The sequence below is a fragment of the Mustela nivalis genome, assembly GCF_964662115.1.
Source record: "Mustela nivalis genome assembly, chromosome: 8".
NCBI lineage: Eukaryota > Metazoa > Chordata > Mammalia > Carnivora > Mustelidae > Mustela > Mustela nivalis.
This window is the reverse complement of record NC_139027.1, coordinates 4,091,784-4,116,852: the sequence shown is the minus strand read 5'-3', so window position 1 is coordinate 4,116,852 and position 25,069 is coordinate 4,091,784. Positions and strand designations below refer to the sequence as shown.

General features: G+C 53.9%; 1 protein-coding gene across 4 annotated transcripts in view; it reads right to left on the bottom strand.

Annotated features, from left to right (window-relative positions):
• The window catches only part of RNF144A (ring finger protein 144A), a 109,699-nt gene that overhangs the window by 15,517 nt on the left and 69,113 nt on the right, over window positions 1-25,069 (bottom strand). For all 4 annotated transcript variants that reach the window (XM_082744153.1, XM_082744154.1, XM_082744151.1 and 1 more), the window contains 5 exons: window positions 21,136-21,281; window positions 11,096-11,200; window positions 10,893-10,953; window positions 5,522-5,729; window positions 2,161-2,308 (listed from right to left, as the gene is read on the bottom strand). In XM_082744153.1, coding sequence (XP_082600279.1) covers window positions 2,161-2,308; window positions 5,522-5,729; window positions 10,893-10,953; window positions 11,096-11,200; window positions 21,136-21,270 — 657 coding nt within the window. In that variant the 5' untranslated portion in view covers window positions 21,271-21,281. The remainder of the gene's footprint in view (window positions 1-2,160; window positions 2,309-5,521; window positions 5,730-10,892; window positions 10,954-11,095; window positions 11,201-21,135; window positions 21,282-25,069) is intronic.

Sequence of the window (25,069 nt, the reverse complement as noted above, 5' to 3'; positions counted from 1 at the left end):
AAGGCCCTAAGGACTTCAGAGTGCTTGAGACAGGCTCCTAGATGTCTCTTCCCACCACACAAGGTCACAGAACACGCTTGCTTGGATCTAAGATAAAGAAGATTAATCTTGCCAAACTGATTTCTTAAACTTGACCTTGGATAAGATAATGAAGCCTCCAGGATAGCAAAAGGGTGTTATCTTCCCAAGATTTGTTGAACTATACATGGTTCTACTGTCGCTTTAGTAATTTATAGTTAATAAAGGAAAAACAGACTTCTCAAAACAAACCAACCCCAAAGAAGCAATCTAGCTGACACCTTTAAAGGTGGCCTTCAGGTTACAGACCTGCTTGGAGACTCCATCTCAAACAGGCATTGACTTTCTTCCTGATAATCTGTAGACCCATCCTTGAAGACAACAGGCCACGTTTCAAAGTCACTGCACTTGACCCACTGTTAGGAACCCTTCTTCCTTCACCTTGGCAGCCCTGAGACGCTGGCCCCTTCTTGGCCCTCAGGAGCTAAGCGGACTGCTCTGATGTGGGCCCTAGGAGGGACACTTCCCCTGAAAAGTGCTCTGATGGCACAGAGGGAGGCAAGCAGGGGCAGGCTGTGGACGATTCCTAAAAAGGTACAGCAGGGATCTGCGGCAACCCTCCTTTATTTCAGTTAGGTCTTACTGGCTTAATACTATTTTTGGAAGAACTGGACGGAGTTGTCCTGCTGTACAGGACAGACGTATATAAATATATAGGACACATGACTTGATGTGCTTTGACAGTCACTAAGCACAGTCATTTAACAGATGACTATCTCTGCTACTTAACTGTGGTTTTAAAAACCTAGGTACAGGGGCACTTGGGTGGTGCAGTCGGTTAAGCGTCTGACTCTAGGTTTTGCCTCAGGTCATGATCTCAGGGTCCTGAGATGGAGCCTGGTGCCGGGTTCACAGGGAGCATGGAGCCCGCTTAAGATTCTTTCTCCCTCTCCCTCTGCCCCTCCTCACAGCATGCACTCTCTCTTTTTACACTAAATAAGAAAATCTTAAAGCAAAAACAACAAAAAAAAAATCTAGGTACAAATAAACTCTTGTAAAACTAAAGTCAGAATGTCATCACTTTGGCAAAATGCCCATTTCCCTCAGCGGGCTGAGGAAGGAGACTATGCAACTGAAAAGACGTGTTCTCTGCATCTGGCCTTGAAACTCCAGAAAAACAAACAAACAAACAAAAAACCAACCAACCAAACAAACAAACAAAAACCAACCAGGTGCTTCAAGAGGGGAGAGCCAGGCACTCCCAGCAGAAGTGCAGAGACCCTGGGGTACAGAAGCACTCAGCACAGGGCACACTTGCCGGGAGGTGGCCATATGAGGCCGGGAACTTCCCCTCTGCCAGATGGCTCAGGGTGTGAGTTTTTCTGTCGTGAAGGTGACAGAAGCTCAGCAGAGTAGCTGTGTCCCCACCACCCCAGTTCCCTGTCCCGTGCCTCTGTTACACTTCCCCGCGCACTGACAGCCCCTGCTGTGCTCCCTGCGGTGCGCTACACATTTGCACCCCCCCAGACTCCTAGGTTGAAGCCAAGCCCCGCCCCCTGCCATCCCGTACCCTGGGATGCTATCTAAAGTGGGATCTTTGGGAGGTGATTAGGCTCAAATGAGGTAATGAGGTGGGCAGACGCCCCATGACGGGATTAGTGCCCTTGTACAATGAGGGCGAGACACCCATCTCTCTCTCTGCCACATGAAAGTGGCCATCTGTAAACCAAGAGAAAGCTTCTCTTGTCTCTCTCGGCACTGGGTCAGATGCCAAGAACCGAATCTGCTCGGATCCTAATCTTGGGCTACCCAGCCTTGGAGCATGAGCAATAAATGTCCTGTTTCAGCTCCCAGTCTCTGGCGTTCTGTGACAGCAGGCGGAGCCAAGACCGTCCCCACAGACCAAACCTGCGGCCCGAAGACCCCATCCACCTGGGCTGAATGCCAAACCCAAGCTGATCTTCTGTTTCACGGAACTCCTCCCACCACGGCACTGATGAATCCATATTTCCATAAGCACAGAGAAACACCCGATGGCCTTACTTCTGTTCCGAGATGCACTCCCAAAGCTCTTTAGGAAATGGCTGGTGTGTTCCCCCCTCCCGGGCCAAAGCTCAAAGCCGAGCTCGAAGCTGTACTCACGTCCAGAGACTCAAGGCAGTACCAGCAGAAGGCGTGTTTGCAGTTCTTACACATCATCTGGGCGCACCCCTCGTCCCGCTCGATGTAGACCTTGCACTTGGGGCAGCGTTTGATGGGTGCGTCGTCCTCCTCCAGTTTGAAAGCAGAGCTGCGGGGGGAGAGTCCATCAGTGGGAGGCTCAGCAGGGCTGGGTGGGGTGGGGGGGTGCTGTCAGGATCAGCGAGGCTGCAACCATTAGTGTGACTAGAGGGGGCCCAGGTGACTTCTAATTAAATGTTATAAAGTGAAACTAAGACTCCGTAAAACATTTACCGAAAAAACATGTGAATCAGCCAGTTGGATTTAAAAGCAATTATCAGTATGTACTTAGGTTTAGATGTGTGCAGACAAAAGAAATTATGGCAGAGGTTTATAAAGAAGGTGTCTGCGTCATGGGATGATGGTCAAATTTTATGTCTTTACTCATGTATTTGTCTAATTTCCAAAGGATCGATGAGAATTTTTACGTACTTTGCTATTATCAGGAAAAAATTAATAAATGTTAAAAATCCGTGCTCATCGATGAGTTAGATCTACTGGGCCTGTCTTTACAGAGTCACTTTCCTGAGAAGTCTGGTGAGGTCTGCAGTGGTTGGCGTGACGGGCTCTAAGCCCGGGGTCTCACGGCTGGCGTGACACAGACTGGCTCTAACAGCCGCACCGGGCCTCGGGCCTCTCAGTGTGGGCACGCTGGAACAACACATGGGACAGGAACACACTGTCGCATCGAGCACGGGTGAACTTGACCATAAACGGCATCAATCATTCTATGTTGCTAGTAAAGAGAGGACAGAGACATTTTGGTGTGACCCCAGAAGAATGTTCATCCCATGCCATTAAATTTAAAGAGAAAGCTAAAAAAAGTGCATGGAAACATCTGGAAGAAAAAGTGGTCAGCTGCTACAAGCAGTTATCACCGACTGTGGGAAAGCATTTGTTGTATTATTTGAACTCACTGCATCAGTCCAACATCTGCAGGAGAAAAATGATCTCCCACTGGAATGAGCAGCCTTCTAGAACATAATGCCTTCTGGAGCATATGCTCACGGACAGGGAGCAGATTCTGGCATTTGGAGTACATTCCAGAGGAAGGACCTTCCACAAGCATCAGAGTAAACATAACGATTCAAATCGTTTGCCTATAGTATAAGCTATCGGATAATTAGGAGGGGTTCCTCCTCAGTGAGGCGTGGGATCCCGCTGAATGTGGTTGTGTGCTGGTCACTAGCAGCTGGTGACCAGTGGGGACATCCCCAAAGGCGGCAGCATGTCCTCACAGTGAGGAGCACGGGGTCTAGAGACAGTTCCTGACCATGTGGCTCGGGTATCAGCCGCGTGAGTGTGTCCCCTGCTCTAGGCGAGGCTATCGGCCTCCACCTCGGGGTGCAGTGGGGCCGGAAAGGGTTTCTGTGCACGTGGTACACACACCCGGAGCCCGGCGGGCAGGCAGTGGGCACTCAGTAAGCGACAGCTCTTATTCTAGTCCAATATGAAGACAAAACACACAGCAACCAGGCTGCACAGGACGGGCTCGAACTGAGCCAGGGCGGTCACACTCAAGGGCCTCTAGCGGGCCCAGGGAACACAGTCAGCTCTGTGCAAACACGAGCTGTGCACTCCGGATTGCTGCAACGTGCCCAACAGTCACGGGCACCAAACCCAGAGACCGAGGCTGCCTATCGGGTTAGATAACACTGCTTCGGTCTGAAAGCCAGTTGTGACCCTAACGTAATGGAACTAATTTCCTCATGTGAGTCATAAGCTCATTTGGAGGGAAATTGCAGGAATGGGGACAACGTTATCAGCGGAGAATGAAGACCATGTCTCAGGGAAACTTCTAAATGGGAACAGTTGAAATACGGAAGTTCTGGTGTGGCGTGGGCGCCTAGAAATTCACGTGGCAGGGACGGTGGTTTCCAAACACCTCCAGGCACCTGAATTACATTTCAAATTATTATTAACAACCGTTACTATTATAAGCTCAAATTTATGAAAGTAGATTAGGGCATCTTCGACCGCTTCCTCGCCATCGGCCCAGGGCAGACACACCGCAGTCATCGGAGCTGGCCCGGTGCCGGACGGGAACATGCGCTGAGGGAAGAAAGAACGTAGCGCAACCCTACTGCATGGAAAAGGAGGAAGCCGTTCATTCTAGTATCCGAGTGCCGGCTGGATGCCCAGATCTGGGGTGACAAAGTCCCCGCACGCCCAGGCCGTGAGGTGGGGAGCTCAGCTTAGTGGGGGAATCAGCTACACACGCCGGTGAGCTCCAGCAGAAGGTGCCTGGCGTTCCGATCAATACAGTATCTGGTGGGGGCACACAGGTGCGGTCAGCAGCCCTGCCCTGGGAATGGGGTAGCTTGAGGAAGGAGGGATGTGAGCCCATCTTCGCCCGCGGTGAGGGGTCTCCAGGGAAGGAGGGGGCTGGGGGGCACGCAGGCACAGGTACAAACGTGCTGACCCGGGAGAGGAGGGATGGGCCGAGAGGTTCTCCGTGCAGGTGCAGCTGTGGGCAGTGGGGCAGCGGCAGCAGCGGGGAGAGGAAAACAGGGAGCAGCTGGTGACCACACCTTTGGGTGGCCAGTGGGAGCCCCTCGATCAAGAACACAGCCTCACCAGGCACAGGGCCAACACCATCTTGGGGAACCATCTGTGCTACAGACTTCACAGGACATCAATTGCTGAATATTACCAACTGCTTATGACTCATCCGACTTAATTTCAGGGTACACACACTGATGCCGCCCTCTCTCTGGGCTTCGGCCTCAGGGTCTGACCAAGGGACAAGACGGGGAGATGCAGTCTGTTTCCCCGCCGTCGCTCATCTTCCCGTCGGCCCGCTCTGCTAGGGAAGTGCAGCCCCTCGCTCCCAGACACCTGGAAACCTACTTTTGGCAATCCCTTTGGTATCCGCAACCGCTGACCACCTACCCTTGTCACTGTGCCCCGTCTCAGATCACCGTACACACGGGGGGGTCTTGGACAACTTTAGGTACCATAGGACTTCAAACTCCTCATGGTAAGAAACTGTCTCTACGTTTGTCCTTCCAGACAGGCTGTGTGTGTCTGCTTCCTGGGCAGACAGTGCTGGCTCACTGTGCCACTGCTTTGCTTTGCATGGTACCTGACACATAGTCAGTTCTCAGAAATAATCAACCCACTCGCCCACCCACCCAGGTTTATTAAACGAGGCTCAAGAGGAAGAGACTGATCCAGAAGCAGTCACATCTTCTGAAGCCCCATTCAAGGACACATGGCTTCCTTCCCTTCCTTCCCCCCAGCCCTCCGCCCAGGCCTCCCACTGTAACTGGGCAGAGGGTACCTGGTCTCTCCGGGAAGGAAGGTGATCGGCATGGTCTCCGGGCAGCCTTGGCCAGGGTGCCAGCTGGCTTTGCAGGCAGAGCAGAATTCCATGGCACAGGCTTTGCACTGCACCAGCTGTGGGCTCTGCAGGCCCATGTCCTGGAGTTGGCACACAGCTTGGCAGGTGGACGCTGGGCACCAAGTCCGACAGGGGTCCAGGAGCACTTCTGGCACAGGGAGACAAAAATGGGCAAGTCAACATCTGCACACGGAGGCTCTCGGGGGTGTTCGGACTGAGGGAACACAGTAGCGTGTGGCTTCACATTTTTAATAGGGAGGGAATGTCCAGAGCCTGCAGTCTTTCCATGTCCCTCATGACCCGGTGCCCGTCTGGCTCTTGGTCCACCCCTCCAGATGCTTCCCACTTCCAATCCCTCCCAAAACACACCCAGAGGCCTTTAGTAATGCTGCTGCCTGTGGCTGCTGGGTAGCACACCCCCCCACCACCACACACACACCAATGGTTGGTCTGGGTTCTCTCTGAGTGCCCACAGGCCACGGTCCACTTCCTGGTCCACCTCCCCAGGGTACAGCTTCCTGAAGTCAGACCTGTGTCTTTGGTTTTGTGGCCTCACAACCTGGCCCAGGGCAAGGTGTGCAGGGGTCCTTGGGCAACATTTGGTAAGGAGCACAGAAAGACAGGAGCGAAGGAACATGGCCAAATTCTTCTCATCAAAGGGCTCATTTGCCTAAGGCTGTCCCTTCTCCCAAATTTAAATCTAAGCCATGAACTACTGTGTGAATGGCCAGGTTGCCTCTCCAACTGGAGACCAAGATGTTAAGAAGCCCCATTACAGTGACAGATTTTATTCTGAAAAGCAGAAGACCCTCCTGTTTCCACTCCCGCTCGGGCCCGAGCTACCCTTCCTCGCGAACCTGGGTGATTGCTTCATTCACAGCCTGTCGGGGTAACGCCGAGTCCTCGGAGAGGGGCAGCGGCAGGGAGGACCTGACAGGAAACCACACAGAACGCTGAGGCTCTGCCAAAAACCTACCACAGGCCGGAGGGCTATTTTCAAAGGCCTTCAAGTAGGCCACTGGTTTCTAAGCTTTCCAGCCACAGCTCTGGGGAAGTAACCGGAGACCACTGGGTTCTGCCAGAGAAACTTGGAAGGCAATGAAAGGACTTGGGAGCTTCCTGGCCATGTGACTGACCGACAGCCAGGGGTGGGTTAAGTTCACCTGCATCGCGGACAGGACGTGCGCACACTGGGACCTACAGCCGCCTGGGGGCTGGACGGGGCTGGAAGTGCGCCCAGACTTCACCTACACGGGCTGCCACAGGACACGCGTAGGTGTGCCATGTTCCCCAATTAAACGAGAAGCCGGATTCAGGCCTCTAGGAATAAGCTGTGTCAGGTACAACCCTGAAAACGGTCTTCTATTCCAGGAATGAGCAAACATCCTCTGCAAAGGAGCAGACAGTGAGTATATTTTAGTCTTCGAGAGTCGTGTGGTCTGTCTCCAATGACTCCACTCTGCTACTGTAGCCAAAAGCAGCCATGCTGATCCGCAAATGGCTGTTCCAATAAAACTTTATTTACAACGCCAGGCTGTGGGCCGGGCCACTCTGGGCCTCTGGTCATGGCTGGCCCACTCCCGCTCTAACCTAACTCCTCCCCTGACCTGTTATTTGGAAGGGAGAATTAATCAATGGCAGGAAACTATCCAGTTGGTAAGTCTAGGGAGGATATAGTAGAACCTGCTAATATGAAGGGACTCTGGAATCCAGGAAAATGTGCTACTTTTTAGCTAGATTCTGGGGTCCCCTATGAGCAGAGCACCTGCAGAAGGGCCAAGCAGGTCACGTAGCACACGAACCACCCCAGGGCACGTGGGGAGAGCGCCTGCGCCTGCTCTGCTCTTCCCACCGGGACCCTGTGGTTCGCGCTGGTCCGGCTGGGAGCGTCAGTGAGCCTGCTGCCCTCCCACACCCTGCGGGTTCTCTCCCCGCCTCTGCTGTGAGGGGTCCGAGGCGTCTGGGCCGGCTGCGGGCCCTCACACACCTCGCGGCCGTGCCCAACCTCCCAGTTACTCTCCTCACACAGCAAACGCAGCTGCGCGGCGGCCTCATCGTCAGAGACCCAATTACACAGCGGAGCAGAGGCCAAGGAGACCTAGTGAAGGTTTCCATGGTAATGGCTTCAGTTGCGGGACTTTTGTCCTCACGGAGCTGTGACAGGAACTGCCTGTTCCTGGGGGAGAGATTCCCTCTCAGAGAAGGAAAGGGCTGAGAGTCGGTCCCCGCCTGCCGAAGGCAAACACCCTTCGCGTGCCGCCAGGACCCCTCACACCCCCGAATACAGCCGCGGGGCGCTTCTCGTGGGCTGGCACCGACACTCCCATCACCGGGCCGAGTTCCGCCAGCCGGTGTGCAAGACAGGAACCGATCAGGAAGAACATCCACACTGGGGAAAGAGAGCTCTTCTTTGGGGCAAGCATGTCAGCACTGACATCTAAGGCTATGGATCACATATATAGTAATATACACGAGGCGTACCTCACGTATATACGATCTCTCTGATACACCGTATCTAATGTTTTACACACACATGTCTGTGTACAGCACAGGCTTTCAAGCAAGGCCAGTGGCCTACTTTCTTGCACAGCAGAAGAAAATACTCTCAGCTCCCATCTCCCAGAGACACATTAACCCTAGATAAAGGAAGCAGGTCCCCAGTAGCTCTGCTTATGAAAAAGCCCAAGACTTTTTTTAAAAGGCACTTTTCTTTTTAAACATGGTGCTCCTGGAGAAGCATGCAAGAGAGTCAGGGTTCCGGCTTCTACCGGGCGCCTGTCCAGGCTCGCGCTCCAGCCGCACCCCTGCAGCAGCACATCCGTCCGGTGGAGAGTCCTGGGCCCGGGTCAGGTCTGCCTACTGAGGGATCCGCTCAGCAAGTGGGTTCATCTCTCTGGGCTTTACTCTGGCAGAAAGCACCAACGCCACACAGGACAAGACCTGACCTCAGCATTCATCCGACCTGTTGTCCCAAGGATAAAGAACCTAGGAGGTCACAGATACTGCCCCTGGATGGCAAGGACTTCAGGAGCGAGGAACGGGGGAGAGAAACACCTGCCTTCTGACTCAGTGGCTTAGCCAGAAGCTCGGGTGTAGCCCAGTGGGGCATGCAAGGGGGCAGCCCCCTGCAGTGGCGGCCCCCTTGGGCCTCTGGAGTCTCCGACATGGAAAAGTGGGCAGTCAGAAAGAAAAACAAGCCCACAGTCTCCTTGGCAAAGACCCCAACTGGAGGAGTGGCAGAGGAGATGAAAATCAAGCTTGCGATGCCTGAAGCTAACGTGACATTGTGTTAGCTACTTCCACTTTAATGAAAGATCACGGCTGGAATGTGAGAGGAGACGTTCTAAGACACAACAGAGACAATGCTTACAACTTAGACTGATTAGGAACGAGGTGCTGTCAGAGGACCAGGGAGCTGGGTCCTCCTCCTGGGCGTCCTCCCTGAATGCGTTTCAAAACGACAAAGGAGGCCGGAAGCTCCCCTTCTGATCGTATCTCGAAACGTGTTCACCGCCGTACTAGCTAGAAGCAATTGCTTCACATGAGCTCCAACATTTTAACATTTCACTCAGACAGGTCTTGGGTCACAGTAAGTCTGAGTTCATTGTGTGTTTTCACGTAACCCTACCAAAATGTTCTCAAGTAATAATAGCCTTGAGAGATTTTGTTAACATAAGTCAACTTGGCTTCCTTTTTATGCAAGGTTAAAAAAAAAAAAAATCCTTGGCTTATCCAAAGCACTTGAAATTACAAAGTATTTGAAAGTACAAAGTTGAAATTATTAGGTAGGAAAGTTTACCCAGCTGCATTTTTACATGAAATTCAAGGTCAGAGAAAGTTAATTTTCTTAAAACCCAAAGAACTACCAGTTTCTGTCAAGATTCTCTCTGGAAAATATTTTCAGACAAGACTGAACATTTCAGAAATCCAAATTAATCAATTGTATAGCTCCACACGCTGACTTCTATATCGCATGGTGTTACATTTAAACTATAAACCCAAACGAAATGATATATACCATTTAAATCAACAAGCTCTTGAAAACAATTTCAATGCCATCAGAATCCTGTTTGATTAAAAAAAAATATATTTAACTTGGCCTCCCACTGCCTTTTTTTTTTTCCCCCCAGAAGTAAGCCCCAAGAGGCAATGCAACTACCTTTAACATTTCTTAAAGAAAGAAAGAGCTCTCTGCACTCGTCGAAGCTAGTAAGCACTGGGTCCTCTCCTCTGCTCTACTCTGCTTTCTTCCCGTCTCAAGTGTTTTCCTGTAAACGCGCAGCCCAGGACCGCCTCCCAGTAATGCGCGTCTGATGCAGAGGAGGCTCTCCCTGTACAGAGCAGGAAGAGGGCAGAGCACCCTGCAACGATTACAGTCGGAGCTGAAAAGGTCCGAGTTGGATGCACGGTAAAATCGTGCATGAGAAGCATCATCTAGACGTGTCTGTTACTCTGCTTCTTTTCTGGTGCGCCCAAGGTCCAGGACACATGAGAATGAAGCCAAACGGAAGGCACAGACTCTTTAGAACATCATTTTATGACGTTGGCACACTGCAGTGAGCCAAGCCAAAGGCCAGTCCTGGACATCCAACACATTTCAATGCTTGGCAAGGCCACCGTGGAAATGATGTCATCTCCACTCTGCACGTGCCACACGGTGCTCCTGGGAAACCCTGAGGTCTGTGGCAAGGCCTGGCTCCTGCCAAGTTGGTGTGCAGGACACACATCTGGTCCACACTGCACCCTACGATGCATGAGAGCTGGAAGTCTGGGCAGGTCAGTCAGCCTCTGCAGGGGCCATGTTTACAGAAGGGGGCAAGCTGGCAGGGCCATCAGAATACTTACAAAGACAAGGGACTCGGGGCCGGCCCCAGGGCAAAGGGACAGACTACACTCTCTGTCAAGATGCCACCTATGGTGGCCTCCCAACTTCCTTCTGCGCCTTTGGAACTTTTAAATTTTGCAGCGTCTAAGAAGTTAGTCCCGGTACTCGTAGTCCTAACCTGGCTGAGGAATAATCATGCCCCATGAGGGTCAGATCTGTTTAAACCACCCCCTGCACCCAAATCTCCCTAACAAGGTGTGTTGTAGGATTCCTTCTCATTACCGCGCAGAACCCCAACAAAGACTTTCCACCTGGGAGCTCTGCAGAGAATCCAAATGACGCAGACATTTCAGGAATCTAACTCACATCGAGGCTTTCCTTCCAATACGGCCAAACCAGGCGCAAGGCTATCCACCGAACACGCCGCCCCCGCCGCCCCGGCTCTCCGCCCCGGGAACCATGACCCCGACCACGCCGGGCACCTACCTCTTTCAAACTGCAGCTTTTTGTATCTTTGCATAATTTCGGCGGCAACCATGCACTCAATCTAAGAGGAGAAAGAACACAAATAAGACCTTTAGTGGCTGTGCGCTGGAGCAGAGCCCGGCCGCCTGCGCAGAGCCCACGGCCCCCCGTGCAGCAGGGCACCCGGCCCACGTGCGAAACCCCGTCTGCTCAGGCGCTCGTGCCTCGTCCTCCCGCAGACGGCCCTGTTTAGGGCAGGCGGCGTCGGGGCAGCTGATTGCGGTTTCTAGTCCTTCCTTGATCAAGAGCTCGACGTACTGTTTCAGGCACTGAAAAGAAAAAGAACAGAGAAGCGTCTTTCATCACCTTGACCTCCTTCGGGGCGAAGACCCGTTGACGCTTAACCCGGCGCGCCGCCCGGCCTCGGCTCCCTGTCTTCACCGTGCGGCTCACAGCAACCGCCAAATTGGAGGTTCTGATCACTGGACAGATATTTACAGGGTGCCCCCCCCCATCCCAGGCCACAGAACAAAGGCGGCAGGTGGATCCGCACACACAACCTTGGCCAGCACCACGCTGGCGGATCTCACGGCAGGAAGAGAAGCAGAGAGGAAGGTCGGAATCAGACCTCAGGCTCTGTACCCAGCTCTTCCTACTCCACTGTTTCCTGCACTCCTTAGATCATTCTTACAAGAAGGGGAGGACGGTTTCACCTTTCGGGTGTGAACACTGAGTCCCCACAGAAGGGGCCTGTTAGCGGACCCCGACAGCAAGGGCAGAAAGCCCTGCATCAAGCCCGGCCTGGCTCGACTCGGAAATGCCCCGGCACCGCCCCACCATAACCTGTACGTAGATGCCGACCCTCACCCCCGAATCCCACTTCCCCCGCAGTCACTGACTCCCACTGCACCCACTGAAGGACTGCTGAAAGTCACAGATATGGGGGAGACACCGCAGAGTTCTATAGAAGAGGAGGAAGCCATACACGGTGCCCATGTGCTCCCGTCCCGTCTATGAGCCTGGGAAGCCCTCGCTCCCCGGAAGAGCACCGTGAGAACAAGGATGCGGCCTCCCCGGAGAGGCTCGCCACCGAAAGCAGCAAGAGAGGCTGGAAGGTTCACAGGAGAACCAGAAGAGCACCAACACTGGGGCTACTACGGGAAGAGGAACCAGCGGCAACCATCTCAACAGCCTCCCCACGTCAACTTCAATCACAGCCCAGTCCAGTATTTGGGGTTCATGATGCCGACACCACTGTCACAGTAACACAGTTAAACGTTATCATGATTCAGAGCACCTGGGTGGCTCAGTTAAGTGTCTGCCTTTGGCTCGGGCCATGATCTCAGGGTCCTGGGCAGGGAGCCTGCTTCTCCCTCTCCCTGTGCTGCTCCCCCTGCTTGTGCTCTCTCATGCTCTCTCTCAAATAAATAAATAAACTGTATTTAAAAGAACAGTGTATGTATGTATAATAATTCAATGTAAATGGGTAAGTTTCACCCTTCTGGCACATCAGAATATTTATTCCACCGGAGACACGAGGCAGCCGTTTTGGCAATCCTCATAAAGAGCCATTTCCCACAGAATGCAAGGCTTCGTGCGTCAGCAGCAAGACGGGTGCCCAAGGCCAACCCAAGGTCAGCTTGCTCTCCTCAGCCCTGCCCGGGCTGCCCGTGAGTGCAGAGGCTCCATGAACTTCCATAATGCCCAGACCTCTGACATCTCACCAGGGCGATGGTTATGGAGAGCTCCCAGAGGCCTGGGTGTGTGGTCTCAAACGTACGCCATCAAAACCCACACCAGGAGGAGGCCGGGCAGCAGAGGAGGGGGCTTTCCCACAGAGCCGCAGGCAGGCCTGGCCCCCACCCCCACTCTGGCTGTGAGCGCCACGGCGGCTGCCTCGGGGAGACAGCCACGCTATGGGGTGGTGGCCTGCGATCCTTGTGACTATGCTGTGTTTCCAGTCGGGAGCGACCTGCAATGTACCAGGGATGGCCGGGCGACTGTGAGGAGGGAGGAAGACCACAGGCTTTGGAGCTAGACAGACTCATGGAACTGCTGTAGGCAGAGGCCACAGAAGGGCTCCCTAATGGGTTCAGGCCACAGCTCCCTCGATCATAAAACAGGGATGGCCAACTTGCTGGGCTTCCGCGATTCTAAGGAAGAAGGTAGAAGCACCCAGCACAACTTCCATGACCTTAGCGACTGTTGGCGCCTCTAGTGTGTCTGTCTGCATGGTAGGATTCCTAGAGTCAGACGCATAAAAATCTACAGGAACCTTAGCCACAAGATGATGATTTTATTTTTTCTCATCAGTTTGCCTATCTGGGATCTCTGCAGAACGGTCCAATGCCCTCAGCTCTTTCTGGGGAACGGTCCAATGCCCTCAACTCTCCCAGCACTTTGCAGGGCCGTGCACCACAGCACCCTCTGGGCTCCCCGAGAAGCACACCACCTAACACCCGTGGGAAACTGCAAGAGGGCCTCTCAACGCCCCCGAACATCACTGCTCAGAATGGGCCTGCAGCCCAACAGTGAGCACGTCACGTCTGGCTGGATCCCTGGGAGCCTCCGCACGGCGCGCACAGCGACTGCGTTCTGGGAGCTCCCGTGTGTTTACTCTGTAAGAAGACATGCGGATCCAAGCGTCTGGCTGGCCCTCCCCGGAACACCAGCCTAGTCTCCTTCCAGATGTGAAGAGATCATGACTGCAAGCCTTGTTTCTCCATCTAAGCGCAAGAAGAGGTCTCAAAAGGAGGACGAAAGAACGGGCCGAGGAACTTCTCTCAGAATAGAGACACAGGGGTGCCTGGGTGGCTCAATGGGTTAAGCCTCTGCCTTCAGCATAGGTCATGATCTCAGGGTCCTGGGATCGAGCCCCGCATCGGGCTCTCTGCTCAGCAGGGAGCCTGCTTCCTCCTCTCTGCCTGCCTCTCTGCCTACTTGTGATCTCTCTCTCTGTGTCAAATAAATAAATAAAAACTTAAAAAAATAATAAAAAAAGAATAGAGACACAGTGCAAAGGCCAATGGATGGGTTTCCTGCTCTCGGCGATCCAGCGGCCTCCCTGCGGCAAGAATCTGGCAAGGCCTCAGGGCTCCCAGCTTACAGATGAGAAAACAAAGACTCAGGGAAGTGACGAATGGACCCAAAGACACACTCCATAAGTGCTGGAGCCGGGGCTCACTTGTGCCTGACTCCAAAGGGGGGAGGGTGTTTTTTGTTTTTGTTCTTAATTTCTGCCTTCTTTCTCAACGAAGAACTCTTTCATGGGCAATCATTTAGTAATTTAGTACGAACTTCCAGCTCCCTCTTACTTTTTTTTTTTTTTTAAGTAGGACATAGAATTGTAGGTACTTTTTTTTTTTTTAGTAGGTTCCACACCCAGCATGGAGCCCAATGCAGGGCTTGATCTCACGCCCTGAGATCAAGACCTGAGCTAAAATCGAGTCAGACCATTAACTGACTGAGCCACTCAGGCACCCCTGTTGTATGTACTTTAAGCTGGAGAAGTCCCAGTCACCCTGCAATGCATCTGTACACGTCCCTGATGCTCGGAGGCTGTGACACCAAGCCCCCCCACCGCCACTGCGGGGAAAGACGCTCCTGCAGGTCGGATGGTGGCGTGTTCCCAATACCCTAATGGGGAGTAGGGCCCCCCAGGGGGTGGTCAGGAAGGCTTCCCAGAGGGGACACACTGGCCAGAGGGACAAGGACATCCCAGGAAAGGGGGCATCTGCTGCACAAAGGGCAGAAGGAAGGAGGGGGAGCGTCAAGAGCCACAGAATGTTCCGGGCATTTCATTTTCCATTTTGTCTTCCAACTCTTGGAACCCAGTTCCAAGAGGAGACGGCACTGCAGATTTGTTTCAGTTTCCTGCCAAGGAGAAGTGGGCCACAGAGACCCAGCAGCCTTGCCTGAGCTACAGCAAGCCTCTGCGCTGTTTTCTCACTGGAGGGTCTGCGGGCTGCTGCAGACCCAGAGAGCAGGAGAAAACCGCTCAGAAACTGTGCTTCAAAGAGCCGGAGTAGTTTACAATCCTGGGGGATCCACTCCTTATGAACAGGCAGGACAACAGATTGCAGTGAGACCCCAGCGGTGGGTCCCCAGCAGACACCATCTGAAGAACAGGGGCCTGGGAAGCACAGCCCTGGGTCTGACTCCCAGCCTACCCAGCTCCCAGCTGTGCACGAGGGACCATACCTCCCGGGGCCCCATGCCACGTGCTGTGGGAGGAGCGAAGCCGCCCACCACCACCAAGCCTGTTCCAACCACGAGGCCAACCCAAGGTGGCCACGGTCACATGCCCAGGCAGGCACTGTGCGTCTTCTGTGGGTGTCAGCATGGCAGCCCCTATGGCTACGGCTTCTCCGAATATTAGTGCACCGTGGGCCGTGCACACAGGTCAGGACCCAAGGAACACACACCCCTCTGCAGACTTGTGCTTACAGATGCCCAGTAAGGATGGGGAGCCCCAGACCTGGCGTGAAACACTCTCTTTGAAGAGCACCAAGTCGGAAGTCCACAGGTGTGAGTTTGTCACCTGTTTGGGTTTTCTAGATCGGTTCAGCAGGCAGGACCTGCTTTTGAGAGAGGGTGTGCCAGAACCGTACCAGAGGCGGCAACTCTTGGGGGGGCTTCCTTCAGCACAGTCAAAGCAAAAAGAGAGATGAGTCAGCTATGGGTTACGTGAGGACAGGGCTGGACGGGGGCTCGTTCAAGGAAGGCAGAGCACAGGGTGCTTACTCCCACGTCAGGCCCACACGAAGCACAGCGACCCCAGGAGGGCTGGCTTGACCTGAGGTGTGCCCCACACCGCAGCTGGTACCGGAGAGGCAGGAGGGGGCCCGGGCCACATGCAGCAGTGGGGGGCTTCGCGTGGGAGGTGGTGGGGACTCCTCCCAGTGTGGCTGGAGTGGATTTACCCCAGTAGAGACTGCATTCAAGACTCAGCCTCAGAGGGGTGAGGTAAACGTGAGTGGGGCGAGGAGACCAGGTAAGCGGCTCAGGCCAACTGTCCCGGTCAGGGCAGTGTGCCGCCCTGGCTTCAGGAAGTAACAGTGACGGCAGCTCATCGGGGGAGCTGGACACATCCCACTGCCTGGCCTGGAGCCAGCAGGAACTGGAAAAATCGACCATCAAAATGAGGCGTCCCCCACGGAGTCCTGCAGGGGGTCCCCGGCCCCGCTGACGGAGCGCAGGAGGACTGTTCTGAGAACCCGGCTGCGGCCAGTAACCGGCAGGCTCTGATGAGGCGGGACCAGAGCGGGCATAGGGTGAGGCTGAGGGAGATCTGGAGGCGACAGTTAGGATGGTCTGAAGAGGACTCAGTCCCTCTCTGACAACTTGGGGGCTTTTCTGGGGACTCAGAGGCCTTGGCACCACTGCTCTACACGGAGCGGAGAGCCTGGAGTTGAAGCTGGTCTGCTCCTGCACAGAGACCAGGGAATCCTGGACCCCCTTCCCCTGGGGCAGTGGCTGCACTCGCTGGCTGGGGCAGGGGTGAGAGGAGACCCCGGAGAGAGTGTGAACCCCTCCTCTGCAGGGGGCACAAGCCCCTCCCTGGGGAGAGTGTGAACCCCTCCTCTGCAGGGGGCACAAGACCCTCCCTGGGGAGGGGGACGCAGCCTCCTCTTTGGGGGCCGATGGTCCTCCCTGGGGTGTGGGAAACACAGCCTCCTCTGTGGGGGGACATAGCCTCCTCTGTGGGTTGTGGGAGGCAGCATCCTCCGCAGGGCGGCGGGGGGAGGAGGCAAGCACAGCCCCCCACCCCACCACACCTGTAAGCAGCAAATGTGGATAAGGCTTGCAATCAGCTGATGTGAAAAACCGAAGTCACAGAGCAGCGAAGATGAGTCTTGAAGCAAACCTCACCGTCACTGCAAAGACCTCCCAGCGGAAGGCAAGCAGAGGCATTGTGGAGGGAGGGTGCTAACACAGACGTTAGAGGCAGAAACACGGAGAAGCCGTCATGTCACACACTCAACAAATACCGATTTGCTCTGCACCCAAAGTCTAGGAGCCAACACTATGGAAGGCAGAGAAGTCTCGGGGGGAACTCGTGCTGATGGGAGAGTCAGTGCATTTCTGTGTGCGGCTCTGTGGGGTCTCTGTGTGTGCGGACAGAAGGGGACACAGATACGTGACTCTGAGGCCCAAGTGGCGGACAACATGAGTCCGCGCACGGCTGCTCAGAGTCGGGACACCCGAGGGTTCCTTCTGTAGAGGGAAGCTCCACTCACTTCCCCTCGGTGCCCTAGGCTGTCTCGGCTGTGCACAGAGCTGAGGACTATTCCAGCAAACGGAGAAACCGACGATGTGCTTGCTTGTGGACAAGAAGGGGCAGGGGCACTGCTAAGGATCTCCATCCGGGGACCTTGCCCACGACGGGGCAGGGGTCCAGGGCCCTAACTGCAAGAGACTTGGATGGGTCTCCTGGGTGAGAACAGGGAGGGGGGCTTGGGGATGGAGGGTCAGGTGCACATAACGGGGAGAGAGAAAGACCCTGCGTGTCCTTCCTGGTTGGAAGGTGCCAAGACCCAGGGGTGTATGGAGGACGGCTCCTGCCCCTGACCTGGAGTGGCCCACAAATGACGCCAGGGCAGCCCCCAGGCCTGTGTGTAGCTTCTCAGCAGAACAGATGCCAGGGGTCAGAGTTTTCTTAGGGGCCGCTAGTAGACACGCTTCAGATCAGGACACAAGTGCCAAGTGAGGGAGGCAACCAGAGAGCATTCTGGAGCGGGGGATTTCATCTCTCTGAGCTGCTGTGTCTCTTCATGAGATGGGGGAATTCTGCCCACTTCACAGGATTTGATGACAAGTGAGATGAATGTGGTATGTCACCAGCAATTAACAAACGGTATTCCCCCTCCTGTTCTAGCCACAAGGCAGAGTTTGAGGGAACCTAGAAGCCAGGGATAAAGACAAAAATGACTGTGGCATGCCTGTGAGCAGTGGGGCAGAGAATCCGAGGGCCTGGGTGATAGCTCGAGACCATGCACATCAGGGAGCAGGTCTGCACAGGGACACAGAAAGGCCTTGCTGAGCTACGTGTCCATACGGCTGCCATCTTGGCGGCGGGAAGTCCCAGGCCGCTGGTCCATTCTCAGCCCCGGACCACAAGGTATGCCTTTCCCCATCATGAGACCCAAGACTAGGACGAGGCCCTCTACAGCACCGGGCCCCAGCCCAGAGAGCAGAAGCTGGGGAGCTGTGCCCCACAGAGGCCTAGGGAACTCAGAGCCCCCAGGAGCCAACGTGCAGGACAGATGACCCACCCGTGGGTCATCTACACTGACAGAGAGGCCTGCTTTAACCACTTGATATAGTTAGTCTCCCCTGGAGACTTCATCTGAATGAACCTGAGCTGAAGGACACTTTGAACACCAGCCCCCGGCACTCCCTCTTACCATGTGGTGAGCCCCAGCTGGCTTCCTCTTAACCTAAGACACTAGGATTTCCTAGACCCGGCTCAGATTAGAGGGAGAGGCAGAGGGAGAGCAGTTGCGATCGTGAAAGTAAGAAAACTAAGAGTAGCATCTTCCTCACGCAACACAAGCTGTTGAGAACTCAAGCACTGACCATCCCAGTGACAGACACTTTTTTGAGCGTCACTGTGTGCCAAGGCTTAGGGAACAATGAAACAAAATTCCTGCTCCTCTAGTGGGGGATATCGGTAAGGGGATGTTACAACACAGTGGGGCAGAAGGAACCAGATACAGTAAGAGGAGCTGGAAGCGCCCAGTAGTTCGGAGCAGTTGCGGCAGGAACTGAGGATGGGGGAGGGAATAGGAACAGGAGCTCGGAGTCTGGATAAAGGCAGGGACCCAATTACATTGGTGGCGTTTCCACCCCAAAGGGCCCAAACTACAGAGGGTCATCTGAGCTAGCTATCGGAGAAAGTGTGAGCGGATAGAGCCACGTGGACACCAAGCAGAAGTGGGACTGTCGTGGTGCAGGGGCTGAATTGGGAGGGTTTTGCTAGGAAAAGTTTCCACCGGGTTCTAAAGTGGCCCCTCTGAGCCAGCCTCGGGTCGTCAGCTGCCCTACCAGGCCAGAGCCACCCAGGGGCAGTAAGCTTAGGGGCTGGACCGTGGGTACATTTTCCAGTGAAAATGTACGGCACCGCCCACCTCAGGAGCCACGGCGTGGCCATCGTGGAAAGAGCACTTGACTACAAACCGCAAGTCTCAGCTTCCCCCACCGTTAACTACTGGGGGACCCCACATACAGAGGAGGCCTCAGTGGCCGTCGAGGTCAGAAGCAGCGCCTGCATTTCAAGGCAGAGATGCCTGACCTCCCCGTCCTGCATTCCCCTTGGGCCCCTCCCTGCTTGAGGTCAGCGTCCCTCCGAACCTAACAATCATCGTCCAGTCACTAGAAGAGGGCTTCCTGCCTTCCCGACAATTTTCTCTCTTTTCTCTTTCCCCCCTTCTCCTGTCTGTCCCCCAGGAAAGGGGCAGTTACGACGCCTCTGGCCGCGGCCCATGGTGGCGGGCTGGGGTGACTTGAGGCCCCCACACAGGGAAGACATGGGGCGCGGGCACCTCTCCCACTCTCAGTCTGTCAACACACAGGTGCTTCCTCTGTTCTTGCTGCAGAAACAAGTGCAACTGTTTTTTCAACATTTTCATGTTTAATACCTGGATGTGAGAAAAAAGAAATAAAATCTCCACTGTCCTGCTCTCTCTTAGAACGGCAGACGCCCCTCTTCGTGGGGACCGCGCTCTCTCCCCTCCTTCCAAGTCGGCCCCCCTTACATTAAGCACTTGATGTGAATTGGAGTTGCTTAAGGTTTTCACTACAATTCTCTAGGAATAGAAAACCCAAACAACAACAGAGAAGGGAGGACAGGTGGGGGAGGGGAAGAGCCGGTGACGGAGAACCAGCAAGGTCGCCCACGGGCACCGGACAGGTAGGACTGACTCCACCCCTGGAGCCCACAGAAGACAAGAGGGAGGCAACCTACAGAAAGGAAACCTGGACTCGGTCCTGACTGCTCCCCCTCGCCAGCTCTTCCTCTGGAAATGAGCCGCGTCCCACTGCCGGTGCGCAGGGGCTGGGGGTCGCCAGCTCTGCCTCCCCCGCTCCACTCTCCCTCCCACCCTTTCCCGTCTCAGGAAAACGTCAAAAGCAATTTCGTGCCCTCCAGGCTGAAGTGACTTTCCTGAGGCTTTAAGGAGCTGCATTTCTCTCAGATCAGCTCCGAGGCAGACCCCCCGTGGTGTGGTCTAGGGAACTTTTAGTGACGAGCAGCGGTCAGTCCTGGTGGACAAGGTGTTTAAGGGGTACGGAATCCCGCCCCCCAGGAAGGCAGTGTCAGAAGATGGACACGTGAAGGTCAGCAAAGCTCCATCTCGCTATCTGCGAAAGAGACACGCCGTCCCTCGTGCCCACGTCCCAGGGACATCAGGAGACATGAAGTCAGGTCTATGCAACAGGGGCGGGGAGGGAGGCTGCGGCTCCTGCAAAAGGGTGGGGAAGGCTGTCTGGTGACAGATTTTCACCTAGACATTTGAAAAACACACCGGCAGGCCACCCAGATGGTCCATTTATAACACCGTTAAATTCAGAAGCAACTTTTTGGGGTTTTTTATAGTTGGAAGAAAACATTTTTTTTCTGGACTTTCTTTTTTATTCCTTGAATGGGAAGAGAAATCAAGTAGAATTCAAGAAGATGAACTGAAAATAAACCCCATATCCTCACTTTCCCTTTCTGAGGGGTGACAGGCTGGGTATGAGTGAGGCCTGAGGGAGAGAGGTCCCTGGGTCCCTGTGGTCACTAAGAGCAGATCATTAGGCCCCAAATAATGCTGGCTAAGGCACAGGGAAATTTAAATGCGATTTCAGCATCCTCGGGAGCAAGGCGCAGAGCAAGCTGAGGGGAATAGTCAGTATCCTACACAGTGTCCTCCGTGTGCACTCACTAGCTTAGCACCTTGAGTTATAATCTTAAGGATGCAATCATTAAATTTAAAATGAGGTGTGGTAAAGCTTTTTCTTTCTGGAAAGGAAAGCACACGTCATGATCAGCTTTCCTTAGCTGCATTTCCAGCTTCTACAACTCCGTTTAACCTCTAACTTTTGCATCGCGAGCTCCTGGGCTGGAAATCTACTGGGGTGCCGGACGGGTTCCAAGGCGCATTCTTCCAGGAACTGCATGAGAGACTCTGTCCCTGGCAAAGGTGGGGCCCAAGGTCACGAAAAACAAACGCAAAGGCTCCTCCTGGAAGTGTTTTAACCACTGTTTTCTCCCCAAGGGACCAACCAGAGTGCAGAAGATGCACTGGCACTGGGCGATGGTCGTCATCTGCTCCACTGGATACTCCCCGAGACACAGCTTGCACGACACCAGCGGGTCGAGGGCCAGGTCCCACGTGGGCCGGTACCGCGCCGTGGTCATGGCAGAGCAGTCTGAAATGAGAGAAGCGCGGGCCGTCAGACCCCCTTGTGCGAAGTCACCGGCAGAACCGAGGCGGGGATCCCTTCCGGCTGCAGCGAGACCCCTGGGAAGGGGCCCGCGGTTCTAGACAATGCATTTGGGCCCCCTGGGTTGTAACCAGGGATTCCTGACTTGGATCTGTGGGGGACCCCTTTCCCACACAGCCGGCATGATCGTGTCGACCCTCGGAACGGCAGATGACCCACCCAGCCCTCCATCCGCCATCCGCCCCTCCTTCCTCTGGGCACTGAGTAAGTCCTCTCCCGCCGACCAAGCACCTGGCCCAGGAGACCAAACCCTTCGCAAGCACGGAGAGGGAGCTTCTGCTGAAACAGTCTGGTACGATGAAGCTGCTCTCCGGTCTCCGTGTTGAACCAACCCCGGGGGAACAGTGGGTGAAGCCCCCTCCTCACGCTCACGGCCCTCCAAGCAGAAGGCACCTTTCCTCACGGGCTTCCAGCCATGCTGCCAGGTGTCACCTCACCCTCGAGAGTCAGCATGACACCTCCACCTCCTTACACACGCGCAGGTTTCCTAACATGTGAGCTGGAGGCCGGCAAGGGCCTTAGAGCAGACTTGCTCACGTGCATGGGCCAGGTGCGCCTTACAGGGCCTGGTGTCTAGCAGACTCTCCCTACACACGAATAAAAGCCCCCTTCACTTCCCTATCCTTCCCAAACCTCCCAACCTGCCCACAGCCTGCCTCCTGACAGCATGTTCATATTTATCACACCGATTCCCACCGCTTGCTGCTTGGGGAAGGCAGGGCAGGTGTGGGCCTCCAGGTGGTAGCTCAGCACCTGATCCACAGTGGCCTCTCCGCACCTGCTGGTTAAGTGAACGGACACATGCTTGCCTCTAGGCAGGCACATTCTCACCCTGAACTCCTGGAGCCTGACTGAAGCTAGTGAGGGCCAGTGTGCTCCTGCAACCAGTAAGCATGTTCCTTGCTCCCCAAACTCAGAACGGAGTCGGGTTTGCTAAAATCTCAGACACCGTCCAGGGCCATCTGAATGCTGAGAGGGACCTCCAGCTACCCAGCTCTCAGGGTTCAAATGGACTTAGACAATGGGTGCCCTTCTCTGTCCAACCCCGCTTCTGAACTGGGGGACAGAAAGCAAAAGGTAGCAAGAGACACGTGCTTTCCCTGCCAGTTGGCAAGGCCATGGCATCGGGATTTGTCTTGTCCAGTTTTCTACTTACAGCAAAGGCAGGTGTACGTTACAACAAAGATATAACACAGGAAGAAAAAACAAATCAAAACACCAACCAATGACCGGAAGGGACACAAAATGATTCTAGTATCTTAGAAAGACTCAGAGACGTAGGAGACACAATTTCCCGCCTTCGGGTCTTCAGATTCAATTCGCCACATAAAAAGCTAACTGATAATATAAGGCAGGATGTGGTCGATGTGAGAAATCAGCGCTCTAGGTACGTGGTAAAGATGCAAGGAAGTCTGGGTAGAATCGTTAAAACAGCTTCATGAGGAGGATGAAGTTTGAGTTTCGAAGGGAGGTGCCATTTCACACGGGTCAAAGAGAGCGGCTATCAAAACGGAAGAGAAGATACGCGAACATCTTTCCCTAGACAGAGACTGGCAGCCCCACGGTAGGAAGAAAAGGAGCTCTCTGCTCTGAGACAAAGAGGACACCCAGAACCAGTACGGGCAGCTCTGCGCCCATTACTGGCCTTGGGGCACTCGTGTTGTGATGGGGCTGATGAGCCCGTCCCCTGGGGATGCTGTGAGGACCCGGCATATACAGCAAATGCTCAGGAAAGACCAGGGAAGATCCCTACTCCCCCTCCCAAGAGGTCTCATTCAGCCATCCTTTTATGGATCTGCGAGGAAGACTCGGAGGAATCAGACATTTCCATCTGTACCAGGTATCTCTAGGGACAAGGAACTGTCATGAGAACTTCTGAAAATGTATTTAGATCCCTTTCTCAGGTTCCGTCAGTCGTAGCTCACTAGGTACCACTAAGCCAGTGTTTGGGCAGGACTCAGCTCTGTGGACTCTATGCTGGGCGTCTGGATGGGGGAGAAGCTAAGGCACAATCTTGAACACAGTCTGAGGAGATAAGACACAGTGACAAAGAACACAGGAACATCAGTGGTGTGAACTAACAGATAAGCAGGGGAGAGCCTGACCTTCAAGAGCCAAGCAGATGAGGGCAGCTACGAAAGGCCGGCAGGAATCCCTGTGGGGAGTAAGGGCAGAGATCGGCATTCAGGGCAGGACAGGGACAGTGCCCGCGGGGATCCGGACTCCTCCCAAGACTTCTAACAACCAGGAACACCTTAATCTAAGGTGTACTTCCTTTCGTTAGAAAAGAACTCTTTGACACAAATTCAAATAACTTTTGGATTGGTTGGAGCTTTCAACGTAATTTAAGCAAGTTGTCCTTTGACCAGCCACCTAGAGGGCCAGCACTCACGATCTGGGGTCACTCAGCTATCTGGGGGTGCAGAGGGAACCAGATGTGCCCTCCCCTAAGTTCATTTTAATTTGGAACATTCCTCCACACCTTGAATCTATCCATACTAGTATTATTATTATTAATTATTATTATAACATTGTTATTATTACTTTAGATGTCCACAAGCATTTTCAAGATCCTGGGCTCATGAGTCAAGGTTTTTGTTTTGTTTTGTTTTGTTTTGTTTTTCCTTCATATTCTTCTGTATCTTTTTTTGTTTGACTCCCTAAAGATTTTTTTTTTTTTCAAGTAACATTGCTTAAACTCACTCTCTAGAGTGAGGATTAGGTTTTGACTATGAATGTTAGCTGGCCCTATAAGGGATCAAAACCTATATAAGAGGCATGGCAGGCCTGGGCCAAAGGCTTGTCCCTCCCAGGGAGCACAGGGCAGGTGGCTGCGAGCTATGGCCCAGGCTTGGATTCCAGAGGGCACTGTAGCAGCAGTCTCAGGAGAAAGAACTCCCCACTTTGGAAGGGAGCAGACCTGGGTTCAAACGCTTGTTCTGCCACTTGGTCACTAACTTTGGAGAAACATCATAACTTCTAGGAACTTTAGTGTTTTGACTTCTTAAAACTAAACACCACAACCTCCCTTGCTTGTTGTAAAGAGTGAGAAGAAATATATTTACAATTTCTGGGTCTTTTTACCTGTTTGGTAGGTGGAAGTCACTATCATATGTCAGGTTCAGGACCCTGGACATGAACCCATGTGGGCTAATGGAAGAGACAAGCTGCTGAGCAGAGAAACTGTAGGATAAATTCAGTCTTTCAGGAAGCCCCCCGTGCTGGTGGAAATCTTTGGAAGAAGCAAACCAAAATGAAAGCGTCCTGCCTTTTTTTTTCCCTTAAAGATTTATTTATTTTAGAAAGAGAGAAAGAGAGAGAGAGCGAGCACACACACCTGAGGGGCAGAGAGAGAAGGAGAGAGATCTCAAGCAGACTCCATGCCGAGCACAGAGCCTGAGGCAGGGTTCAATCTCACGACCTGAGATCAGTGCCTGAGCTGAAACCAAGAGTCAGTTGCCTAACCAACTGAGCCCCCCAGGCACCCCTGAAGCCTCCTGCTTTATGGTCCACTGTCAGTGCGGTCCAAATTTGGACCACACTCCAAGATGCGGCAGAAAAGCAGACATCTAGGGACAAACCTTCCTACAGTCCTCACAGCCCCAACCGCACATCCTGGGCAGACTGTGCATCACGGGAGCACTCGCCTGCCCCAGAAACCGCCTCTGCCTCCACACTAGACCACTTGTCCTCTCCTGGCTGTTCGCTCTCAG